At 41.1% G+C, this 13,170-nt stretch overlaps 1 protein-coding gene across 6 annotated transcripts in view; it reads right to left on the bottom strand.

The window, feature by feature from the left end:
- Positions 1-13,170, bottom strand: part of LOC135201400 (neurobeachin-like) — a 562,670-nt gene that overhangs the window by 482,865 nt on the left and 66,635 nt on the right. For all 6 annotated transcript variants that reach the window (XM_064230269.1, XM_064230271.1, XM_064230273.1 and 3 more), the window contains 5 exons: positions 12,869-12,950; positions 11,851-12,002; positions 4,664-4,828; positions 4,285-4,467; positions 359-2,690 (listed from right to left, as the gene is read on the bottom strand). In XM_064230269.1, coding sequence (XP_064086339.1) covers positions 359-2,690; positions 4,285-4,467; positions 4,664-4,828; positions 11,851-12,002; positions 12,869-12,950 — 2,914 coding nt within the window. The remainder of the gene's footprint in view (positions 1-358; positions 2,691-4,284; positions 4,468-4,663; positions 4,829-11,850; positions 12,003-12,868; positions 12,951-13,170) is intronic.

The following is a 13,170-nucleotide window of genomic DNA, read 5'->3' as shown; positions in this document are numbered from 1 at the left end:
TTTAACCCTTTTTGTGCAGTTGTAGAGAAAATTATGGTAAAATCTAAATAGAAATAATATGGTACGATCTCAGATTTTCATATCATAACTAATGGACTCAAAATTAGACTATTCACTGGCTGTCTTGAAAGAAGCAATAGAAGTTGCAAAGTATCATTACTTCTTAAAATTCAAAAAGAAAATGCAGACTACAATTACACTTCCAACAGAGCAAATGTGCATATTTGTATATGAAACATTACTGTTTACCAAATAGCTTTACAAATTTACAATTTAAATTAACTTTTCAAATCAGTTTTGACATGAAATTTAATATAATCAACATAAAACAAAATAAAATAAAAAATTATTATCTCACTTTGTCTGTCCTTTTCTTTTTCTACCGTTGTGTGCCCCGTAAGAGAAATACCATGTCTTCTTAGTCCTAAATCAACTTGGTCCTTCGGTAAATCCTCCTCAACACACTTGATCCTCTCATCAACATCGGTGGTTCTGTCTTCTTCTTTATCTGTATCACCACATGATAATGTGCCATCTGTTTTTGATTCTGTAACATCTTCGTCGTCGACTTTATTCAGCTCCTCATCCCCAGTTTCCTCAGTTTGAGACTCCTGGTCTTTAGGCAGATCACTACAACTTGCAACAATTTTGTCTATTTTTGAAGTTTCATTCTTAGAAAGATCACTTGTATCTGCTTTTCCATCATTTGGTAAGGCCTCCGTACTTATTCTTTTGGGGGACTGGGTAATCTCTATGGAATTTACATCATTTTCTACATCCGAGGAAACTGGCGTTTCTTTCTTTGGAGAACCTGACGCTTCATCCTTTGAGGAACTTGAAACCACATGCACTGGAGAATCTTTTCCCTCTGTCACTGAAGAGGGAAGCACTTCTTTCTTCGGGGAAACATGAGCGTCTTCTTTCTTGGAGGATGGTTCCTCTTCTTCCTTAGTTTTGTCTTGTACTTCTTTGTTTATTAATTGTACTTCAGTGTTGGTCTGCTCTGATGTAATTTCAGGTAAAATCTTATTAGTTGTTTGTGTTAATGAGACATTTTTAGGAGTTTCAGGAGCACTACAAACAGGACTAGAAGCTTCAGGGGAGAAAACAGAATTAGATGTCCTTTGTACAATATCACAGATTTGCGAAGATTTTTCTGTTGAATCTTCAGAGGCAGATACTTCAACTGTATCTTTACTTGATGTCGATGACACATTTGACACAGGTGTTTCATCTACATCACCATCAGCACTATTACCACTACCTAAATTTGTCTTTTCTATGCTATTGTTATTTTCTATACCTATATTTTCTGATTCTAACCTTACTTCTGATTTATCTGTTTCTTTGTTTTCTTTACTTTTACTGTCTAATTCCAAAACATTACTGTTGTCTATACTAGAATTCAAAGTGATAGCACTACAAACTTCACTTTCCCCTTTTTCTGGTTCAGTACTTTTAGTAACTATACTGTCACTTTGCACTACTTTTTCACTTTCATCAACTAATTTTGCCTCCCTTTCTTTTTCACATTTATCCTTTTCATGTAGGCTACCTGATATTGTAGCTATCATTTCTTGTTGTGGAATGACTGGAATCTTTATATCACTAAGTCCTGTTACCTGCTCCTTTGCAGAGTCCTCCTTGCTTCCTTCAATGTCCTCTTTAACATCTTCTGTCTCTTTGTTTTCAACTGATTCTTCTTTAATTACATTCTCTTCTTTAGTGGCCTGTCCTTCAACTGAAGTTGTTTCAGGAGCAATCCCTTCAGAGAGACTACCTTCTATTTTACTTTCTTCATTGGTACTTTTAACGACTATATCCTGGTCTGTGGTTGCAGCATCTTTTACAGAAGTGTCCTTCTCATCGTCCTTCAGTACTTCTTTCTGTTCAGGCTCCAACACTGAGGACAACTTAGAGGTAGCATCTAATTTGTTTTCATTATTTTCTTCATCGGATGCTTCTTCCTTTTTGTCCTCATCTTTCTTTTCCTCTTCATCAGATTTACCTTCATCCTCACTTTTACTACTTTCTCCTTTTTTGGGAGTCCCTGTAGTTTCATTGGCAACATCTTCAATCTTTACACTGTCTCTCTCCTTCTCAACTTCATCAGCAGCATCTAATCTAATCTTTTCTTCCACTTCCTGTACTCCCTCCTCCAGTTCTTTATTATCAACATTTCTATTGTCAAGCACTTGAACTTCCACACTACTTGTGTCAATTACTTCAATACTTTTCAGGTCCTCTTCACTTGCTATACTAATCACCTCTTCATGTGCCTTTGATGTGAGCTGCAGTGACTCAACAGGATCACTAGGCACAGAACATGGAATATCTGTTACTATTTCAGGTGTGAAAAGTGAACATGAGGAGGCAGAATCTTTGTCCTCAATACTTTTCAACTCCTCCACCTGCTTTATTTCCAGTGTTCCATCTGACATATTTTCTCCTGCTTCGGTTAATCTATAGGCAATTGATTTATCACTAAATGTCTCCTTCTTTTCACATCCTCCACTAGGTCTCTTACACCGCTGATCCTCTGAACTTAACCTCTCACTCTCACATTTAGTCAAGCAATTATCGCCTTTCATGACAGGATCAATTTCATGATCTTTTGGAATGTCAAGTTCTGGTTCTGGGGTGTCTGAAGGTTTCCCATTTTCAACAGCATGGATTTTCTCTGCTTCCATCTGGAAAATACAAGCAAATTATTACACAATACGTACTTTTAAACTATTCAAATAACTATCCTACCAATTCCTATTCAGTACTGTAAGTGAATTGAATAATATCAAAATGCATATCAGTACCAATGAAGAAACATTAAAAAAAAATCTCCTTCTTCACAAATATACCAAACTAGAGAGCATACCGCATGAAATTTGCAGTGAAGTCATTCAATTTGCAAGTACACAGTACATCAAAGAATATTATACTAGTTACACGAGAAAGTAAAAAAAATAAATAACTTATGAACATGAAACAAAAACATCATACTAATTGCTAAGTTTTCATGAACTTCTATACATTTGAACACCAATCACAAAACTGATCATCATGCATAGTAAAGTCAGTTTCAGTTTCAATGGAGAAAAAGTTACTCAACTTGAATTCCTTCACTGTATTACTAGATGTAAAAAATATTGTGTGTCTCACAGGACTAAATATATTTTGGAAGAGAAGGCATAATACACACTGACATTACAGCAGTTATTTACTTTTCCAGTTACATACATTTCAAGATAATCTTCATAAGTCATACTGTATATGGTACTGTATACTTTTTTAAAAAAAGAACTTAACATCATATAGTATGTGATCAGTTCTGCATCAGTTAATTGTATAGTAACAGATGCCTGCAAGTATACAGTGCTTTAGCTCTCATTACATTATCTTTTAAAAACAACTGAAAGCTCTGCACAAAAATTTTGACAAAAGAGAGCTACAAACAGAGCAAGAGAGAGGGAAAGAGGTAGCTCGCTATATCTTGCAATCTCACTCAAAATGTGACTTAGGGGTAGTGTTCATCTTCAGTACCCAAAGAATCAACAGCATAATTTCTGGAATGTAACCATTATCCTTTGAAAGTTTAGTTTCAGTAATTGAACCATGTAGTACTGTATATCTAATATCACAGGTTCTTTAGTGTCATCATTGGGAGGTGACAACCTATGGCACATGGCACACTTGAGTCTAAGTCCACATTTTGGGACCCTTTCCGCATAGTAAAACTAATTCTGTACTCAAATTCCAGGAAAGCAGGCACTGATTCCTTCTTTTAATTATACTCCTTTTTGTTTAACATTTATCTAGCTACCAGCAGAAACTGTTGCCATATCTTTATCACAACATCTCTTATCTTACAACAATTACAAGCCTTTGACCCTGACAGCTATGAATCCGTCTCTTAAAGTAGTATTGAGTTCTTTGTTAATCACAAGCCCTTTCTTACAAAAAGTTATTCAGCTTAACGCAGCTGTTTAGTAGCTCGAGCCGTTTTCCAAATTGTGATTCACACAATCATATAAACAGTGGTTTTTGTAGAACAAACATCCATAACTAAAAAAATGAATTTTCTGTGTCTAACCCCATTACTTATATATATTGGCACCTCCTAACACATTTTTATTGTAATTATTGAGAATTAGCATCTAGGATTTACAAAGACATGTAAATTAAACAACAGTGATATATGTATAAATCATGGGTTTGTGTGAATAAAAAAAACCACATATGTATTCAGATTTTTCAGATGTTGTATAGAATTAATGAGAAGGTACTTGCCTCTGGACCACCACCATTACGGTACATCTCTGCATTTACGTAATACTGTCTGTTATCCCAACCAGATATAGTAGATATTGGACGCTGTTGTCGAATAGCGGGATCAGTTATATTATCCGAACGATGTCTCTCATACTGCTCATACATCTGGGCAAACTGAAGCTTGAATTCTTCATATGACACCTGAAATTCAAGTTTACAAAGTTGACGAATACCTCTGACAAAAACAGTAATACATACTGTCAACAATACACACACAATTTATTACGTATATTCCAATTACATTATTAAGAACTTCAACCAAAGGTCTTACAATCTCCATATCATGTCTAAATATCAACAATACATTATCTATTTAACTTATTCTTAATTACATTACCTTTGAATGCACTATGGCAAGAGTGTCAACCCAGACCCGCCAACCTCCATATTCATACTTAATGGCATGATGCAATAACATCCGAAAGAGTGAATACACCATGTCACTAATTTTCTGTTCTTCAGTTGACCTTGGGTGTATATATGCCAGTGCTATTAACCATTCCTAAAAAATAGAAAACAAAATGATATTGTTAAGATACAATAAAGTTTTGTACATACTTACCTGGCAGATATATACTTAGCTATAGACTCGGTCGTCCCGACAGAATTTCAAAACTCGCGGCACACGCGACAGGTAGGTCAGGTGATCCACCATTCCCGCCGCTGGGTGGCGGGGTCTGGAACTATTCCCGTTTTCTAAGCCATAATTTCTCTTCCACCTGTCTCCTGAGGGGAGGCTGGGTGGGCCATTAATCGTATATATCTGCCAGGTAAGTATGTACAAAACTTTATTGTATCTTAACAATATCATTTTTGTACAAGTAACTTACCCAGCAGATATATACTTAGCTGATTGGCACCCTTGGTGGCGGGCAAGAGACAGCTAAAAACAAAATAATACTTAAACTAAATACATTAAAAAACAGGGAAAAAACAACCTATGTTCTTGGATAACATAATCCATAGTTCCTACCTTATTGGGCTGAAGACTTCATGACTACTGTCGATGAGTCTGCTTGCCTCAAGAGTTTCAACGAGGAATGAACCTATGGTTGAATAACTCTTTGGATCGTGTCAATGGGGGCTAGCCCGCTTACGCGACAGAGCCTATACTGGATCGTACCAATGGGGGCTGACCCACTTACATGGTAGAGCCTTGACCTTTTGTCATATCAATGGAGACTCGCCCTCTTACATGACAGAGTTAAGGTTATTAAACAAATCACAAAGAGCACTGAAGCCAATCCCGATCACCTGACCATGTTAGTATTGTTACAATCTATGAATTGTAAGAGGGTCCCTATTCCCTCTGACAATTAACCAATAAAAACAACCACCAATAAACAGTAAATTAAGCCTTAAACTAAATAGGAAGGATTAGCCTCAGCCCCTTCTCCCAGCACTGAATTCGCCGAAACATACGCTCCCAGAGCAAAGCACTTTTCGTACGAAATTTTAACGTCTCTTAGGTAATTCGAGGCGAACACCGAATTACATCTCCAAAATGTCGACTCTATAAGAGCCTGAAGCGACCATGTTTTGTGAAATGCCATAGACGTAGCTATGGCTCTCACTTCATGAGCTCTCACTCTGAGAACCTTGAGATGCTCTTCTTCGCACTTAAGGTGAGCTTCCCTTATTACATCTTTTATGAAGTATGTAAGGGCGTTCTTAGAAATCACTCTTTTCGGATCTCTTACAGAGCACCAAAGACTTTCTTCTGTACCTTTCAGCAACTTCTTCTTCTCCAGGTAGAACTTGAGTGCCCTGACTGGACACAAAGTCCTTTCTAGTTCTCTCCCTGTTAATGAAGATAGTCCTTTAATCTCAAAGCTTCTTGGCCAAGGCTTTGAGGGATTTTCATTTTTCGCTAGAAAAAATGGTTTAAAGGAGCAAATCGCTGAATCCTTCTTAAACCCCACTTTACCTTCCAAAGCTTGCAACTCGCTAATTCTCTTGGCTGTTGCTAACGCAAAAAGGAATAATGACTTTCTCGTTAAGTCTCTAAACGAAGCTGCGTGAGACGGTACAAATTTTTCCGACATTAGGAACTTGAGGACCACATCCAAGTTCCAGCTAGGCTTCTTGATTACATGTTCTTTCGTGGTCTCAAAAGACCTTATAAGGTCATGAAGATCTTTATTATTCGTCAGATCTATTCCTCTATGTCGAAAAACTGAGGCCAGCATACTTCTGTAACCCTTCACTGTTGAAACTGCCAGGTTACAGTCTTTTCTCAAATATAGGAGAAAATCTGCGATTTCAGTTACAGAGGTACTGGAGGAGGATATTTTCTTTCCCTTACACCATCTTCTAAACAACTCCCACTTCGACTGATATACTTTAGAAGTGGAGACTCTTCTGGCTCTTGCAATAGCCTTCGCCACTTCTCGTGAAAAGCCCCTTGCTCTGACAAGTCCTTCGACAGTCTGAAGGCGGTCAGACTTAGAGCGGGGAGGTTTTTGTGAAACCTGTCGAAGTGGGGTTGTTTGAGAAGATCGTTCCTTAGTGGAAGCGATCTTGGAAAATCCACTAACCACTCCAGCACCTCTGTGAACCAATCGAGAGCCGGCCAGAAGGGAGCGATGAGGGTCATTCTTGTTCCTTCCGAGCAAGCGAACTTCCTCAATACTTCTCCTACTATCTTGAAAGGAGGGAAGGCGTATGCGTCCAAGCCCGTCCAATCTAGCAGAAAGCTGTCTACTGCTACTGCTTGAGGATCCGAGATCGGGGAGCAATAGGTTTCTAATCTGTGATTCTTGTTGGTCGCGAACAGGTCTATATTGGGCCTTCCCCACAGATGCCAAAGTTGTTGGCAAATCTGAGGATTGAGAGTCCATTCCGTGGGTAGGACTTGTTCTTTTCTGCTTAACAGATCTGCCCGGACATTTTTCTCTCTCCCTGCACAAACCTTGTGAGGAGAGAGATCTTCCTTTCCTGTGCCCAAATCAGCAGATCCTTTGCTGATTCGTACAGGGAAAAGGAATGCGTCCCCCCTTGTTTCTTTATATAAGCGAGGGCTGTTGTGTTGTCCGAGTGAATCTGAATCCCCAGACCTGAGACCTGTTCCTCGAAATGAACCAAAGCTAGATGAATGGCTGTTAGCTCTTTCTTGTTTATGTGCCAGGACACTTGTTCTCCTTCCCAAGTGCCTGACACTTCTTGCGAACCTAGGGTCGCTCCCCACCCTGAATCTGAGGCGTCTGCAAACAACGCTAGGCGAGGGTTCTGTAAGCGAAGGGAGATTCCCTTGCTTAGTTTCTGTGGATCTAACCACCAACGGATATTCTCCTTGATCCCTTTCGAGATTGGAAATGTATCTCCTAGATTGTTGGACTTCCAATCCCACTTCTCCTTCAGATAAAATTGAAGGGGTCGTAGGTGAAGTCTTCCTAAGGAAACGAACTGTTCCATCGAGGAGAGGGTCCCCAGTAAGCTCATCCATTCCCTCGCGGAACAATGTTCTTTCCTTAAGAAGACTGACACCTTTTCTAAGCAGCGTTCTCTCCTTTCCTGCGAAGGATACGCTAGAAAATCCCGAGAATCCATCTGAATCCCCAGATAGACAATACTCTGCTGGGGAGTCAGCATGGATTTCTCGTGATTTACTAAAAGTCCTAAGGACTTTGTCAACTTTAGAGTAACTAATAGGTCCTCCAGACATTTTTTCTCCGATTGGGCTCTTATTAGCCAATCGTCCAGATATAACGAGATCCTGATCCCTTCCAGATGTAGCCAATAAGCTACATTCTTCATGATGTCCGTAAAGACTTGAGGGGCAGTCGAAAGTCCGAAGCACATCGCTCGGAACTGGAACACTTTCCCTTGGAACATGAACCTCAGATACTTCCTTGCTGCCGGATGAATTGGCACATGGAAATACGCATCCTGAAGGTCCAGGGACACCATCCAGTCCCCTGGACGAAGAGCAGATAGAACAGAGGAAGACGTCTCCATTGAAAATTTCTTCTTCAATACAAAGAAATTCAGGGCACTGACGTCTAAAACCGGTCTCCATCCCCCCGATGCTTTCGGTACCAGGAATAGCCGATTGTAGAATCCTGGAGACTGGAGATCTTGAACCAGTTCTACCGCTTCCTTGGAAATCATCTGTTCCACTGCTTGCAACATAGCAAGCTTTCGGACCGGATCCGAGTATCTTGCGGTCAACTCCCTTGGAGTTGTCGTCAAGGGAGGATTTTCCCTGAAGGGGATCAAGTATCCTTTTTTCAGGATAGAGAGGGACCAGGAGTCCGCTCCCTTCTGTGCCCAGACTTTGGCAAAGTGGAGAAGCCTGGCGCCTACTTTCGTCTGGAGGACTTCCTGCTCATCTAGACTTCCCGAAGGACCTTCTAGATGGTCTACTCCTTCTCTCTGGTCTGCGACCTCTAAGAGGGGCTCTAGAAGAGGAGGCACCTCGAAAGGGCTGAACAAAAGAGGGTCTCTCTTTTTTCTCTATAGGCACTGCCGGCCTAAACTTCTTGGCTGAGTGCGTGAGGAGATCCTGAGTTGCCTTCTCCGTAAGAGATTTAGAAACCTCTCTAACAGTCTCTTGTGGAAAAAGGTGCGGGGATAACGGTGCAAAAAGAAGAGATGTCCTTTGCAAAGGTGATACTGCTCTTGCTAAGAAAGAGCTAAAGACAGATCTCTTCTTTAATACTCCCGTTCCAAAAAGAGAGGCAACTTCCACAGAACCGTCCATGACCGCTCTGTCCAGGCAAGCCAGGACGCTCGAAAGTTCCTCCATGGAAACAAAGTCAGTGTCCTGAGCTCTCTTCGCTAACGCTCCCAAAGCCCAGTCCATAAAGTTGAAGACTTCTAGGGTTTTAAAGAGGCCCTTTAGAAGGTGGTCTAGCTCACACATGCCCCAAGTCGCCTTAGCAGACAGCAACGACTTCCTCCTAGACGAGTCCACTAAGGAAGCAAAATCCGCATCTGCGGAAGAAGGCAGACCTAACCCCATAGGTTCTTTGGTCTCGTACCACCTTCCTGGTTTGCCTGTTAACTTGGAAGGAGGGCAGGAAAAAACTGTCTTGCCCGCTTCCCTTCTGGAAGTCAACCACTCTGAAAACGTCTTTAATGCCTTTTTCATACAAAGAGCGGGGTGCATCTTGACAAAGGAAGACGACTTGAGAGCTTTAGTGCTGGACATCAACGATCCTGGTGAAGGAGGGTCCGCAGGATGAAGGGAGTCTCCGAACTCCTTTAGCAGCAAAAGAGAAAGTCTCTTGTAGTCAGAAACTGCTACATCTACTGGCTCTTCGTCTTCCGATACCTGGTCCAACTGATCCACAGAAGGAGATCGTTTTGGAGTGATCTGGCTCTTCCCGGGAGAAGAACTCCTTTCCCGAGAAGGGGAGCGCGGAACATTAGTACTTCTATACGAAGAGTGAGGCTCCTGCCTGTCGGAAACACTCTTGCGCCTACTAGACTCTTGTTGTCTAGGTTCGTCAGGTTCATGGCGCTTGCTAGGCTCCTGGCGTCCTGATTCAGGGCGCTTGAAAAGATCCCCGCGTCCTGATTCCTGACGCTTAACAGGCTCTTGGCGCCCTAACACTTGACGCCTAACGTACTCCTGGCGTCCTGCCTTCTGGCGTCCTAACTCCTGGCGCCCTGACTCCTGGCGCCCTGACTCCTGGCGCCCTGACTCCTGGCGCCCTGACTCATGGCGTCCTGGCTCATAGCGTCCTGATTCCTGCCTTCTAGCAGAATCCTGACGTCCTGAATCCTGTGTTCTAAGAGGCTCTTGACGCCCTTTCTTGCGTCTTGCTGCCTCTTTGCGCCTGTCTGGCTCCTGGTCCTGCAGACCCAAGGGATCCTGATACCTAAATCGGTTTTCCGGTTCCTTGCACCTAAACCGATCGAGACTTCTGCTCGATTCGCGGCGTCTCAGAGGGCGCTTCGGGGAAGACAGCCTATAGGGCGAAAGGGCTCTTCTCTCAGGAGAACAACTCCTATCAGACGAGTCTCTCGACGAAGGCGATAAACGCCCTGGAGATCGTGAGGGTTCTCTCCTATACGAAGCGGGGCGCTTAGCGGAACTCTTAACAGGGAGCGAGACATCCTTCCTCCTTGTAGAGTCCTTAGCAAAAGAGCCTACGAGAGAAGCTAACTGCTCTTGCAGATTAACCAAAAACTTCTTCGTAGGATCCTGAAGAGAAGGCTCCTCTTGTCTAGTCTCGGGAAAACGCTCTGGGCTGGAGTCAGCCGCGTCTCCTTTAGGCGCCTTCCAGGCTCTCTTCAAAGGGTGCGAAAGAGAGGCCGAACTCCATCCTCGTTTAGGAGAGGAAGAGTCTGAGGCCGAAAAACACTCCTTTAGGACGCCTTTTCTGCGGCAATCCGAGGCAGCCTGGGACTTAACAACAGGATCTGCCGAAGGGACGCCTGACCGTTGGGGATGTTCTGCATCCTCCCTGCGGCTTTCGACATTCCTCCTCCCTGGTCCTGGGAGTTTGGAAGCGGTCTAGGCCTAGGAGCAATGAGGAACCGGTCAGACGCCCCCTCCACTGCACTGGGGACACTGCACAAGTCACTATCACCACTCTTACCTTGGTTTAGAGCTCGTAGCTGAGCTTGAAGTTTCTTAATTGAAGCTTTTACATTTTCCCTCTCTGACGAAGAATCTTTGGATTCAGAACAGGGAGAAGCAGCTGAGGCTAAGGGAAAATTGTTAGAAGGAGAGTTAATTTCTTGTTCTAAGGAGCAAGATCTACTAGATGACCTAGCTGAAGCCTTTCTCACTCTATCTCTCTCAAGCTTCCTAACATATGATGATAATTCCTTCCATTCAAGCTCCGTAAGGTTCTCGCATTCAACACAGGTGTTAATAAAAGAACATTCATTCTCCCTGCATTTAGCGCAAATACTATGAGGATCTAATGCCGATTTAGGCAGCCTAACCTTACAATCTTCCCTACTGCAAACTCTAAACATAGGTGAAGCCTTAGCGTCAGACATCGTGAAAGAGTAGTCAAAACCAAAGTCGAAAAACAGTCCACAATAAGCGTATGCCAAGCCAGAGAAAAAAACAGAATACGTCACCAAAAAACCAATCCAAATTCTCGGCAAACGAGTTGAAATCCAAGATGGAGGAACGAACAATAGGTGTTGTTCGTTCAACCGACAGAGAAATTATGGCTTAGAAAACGGGAATAGTTCCAGACCTCGCCACCCAGCGGCGGGAATGGTGGATCACCTGACCTACCTGTCGCGTGTGCCGCGAGTTTTGAAATTCTGTCGGGACGACCGAGTCTATAGCTAAGTATATATCTGCTGGGTAAGTTACTTGTACAAAAATACTTAGGTTACCTCCCTTAGACTATATTAAAATTATTGCTAATCCTCCACACTGAAAACTACAGTATTCGTTCAAACATGAATAGGCAAATAATAATACTGCATAAGTTAATGACTTAAGAAGCACAGACCATCAATAGTGCAATGCATTTTATATTGATTAATAATGAACATAAGTATGAGTCTAAACTTGAAATCAAAATAAACATGGACTTGAGAGCTGCATACCTGCCACACAGACATCTGCAAGACTGTTCTCCTATTGTCTCGGTTATTATTGCAAAGTAATGTCATATCTGACAAAAATAGCTTCTTAACTTCCATTAATGTATCGGATGGCTTGCTCTGTCGAATCAGGGTTGCACAGACTTTCAGGATCACTGTAAAGTGAAAAAATATTGAATACAGTATTACAGTGCTATAGCTTTAAAATTTGGAAGAAAACTTGCTACTACAATATAAAAAAACTAATACCTACAGCAACCTCAGGCAGTGTAAGCACTGGGAACATTTGCTCCTTCATGTACCAAAAAGATCTGAAAATAAATTCTAAAATGGGCTGAAAATAGACCTGCATTCACAGCACAAGAATGCTAACATAAAAAGTAGTACTGACATTCTTTTTAGTTATCTGCCTGTGTCCATTATACTCTAAAAGAATGGACTGACTATGCTGCATCAACCCTAATGGAACATACTACACTCTCACACACACACACACACACACACACACACACACACACACACGGAAACTGCCAGGACTTTTACTACCACAGGTGGTGAAGCAAATCAATCTCGCATTCTTCACAAACTACAAATCAAGTATTAAATTAGAAGAAAAATCCCTTCACCACATTCTCTAATGAGCAGTGAATTATTAATTCAGAAAAAATTAATCTTCTTGTAAAAACTTACAATCAACCAACAAATCAAACTCTTTAAGTCAAATGGTCCTGAAAAACAATGGTTGGTGCCAGAGATAAAAATATCTTCATAATAATGAACGAGTCTTTAACAAAACCATTGAAGAGAAAAGTTCAACAAAATTGTCAATGCCTAAAAGCATCTGATTTTAGATGGAAAAAAGGAAACAGCAAGCTATATTTATCATAATACCTACATTTTTCTCACTTTAGAAGTATGTACTATATATGACAAAAAACACTATAAAAATTCCTAAGAAAATATTTTCCACCAGCAATCATATGTTATCACTAGACATAAGATCAACTGCTAAAATACTCACTTGGATTCTCTAATCGGTAATGTGATTCAGGTTCAGGGTGCTTACAATACATAACTTGCTGACTGATGTGTTCCGTTAAGATCTGGTAAAAAAAAAAAAAAAAAAAAAAAAAAAAAAAAAAAAAAAAACGCTCATCAATGGAGTCTGCCAAATCATGACATCCTTTTTCTATTTCTAAAACATGTACAAAGCTAACACAATAAAATGTTTAAATTATCTCAAAACTATATTTCATCATTATGAGAATGGAACATCAGGAACAGATAATTATTTCAAATCTCAAGGAATGACATTCAACTTAC

This window comes from Macrobrachium nipponense, chromosome 28 (genome assembly GCF_015104395.2).
Source record: "Macrobrachium nipponense isolate FS-2020 chromosome 28, ASM1510439v2, whole genome shotgun sequence".
Lineage (NCBI taxonomy): Eukaryota > Metazoa > Arthropoda > Malacostraca > Decapoda > Palaemonidae > Macrobrachium > Macrobrachium nipponense.
Note: the sequence above shows the minus strand (reverse complement) of the source record. Positions and strands in the feature narration are given on the sequence as shown.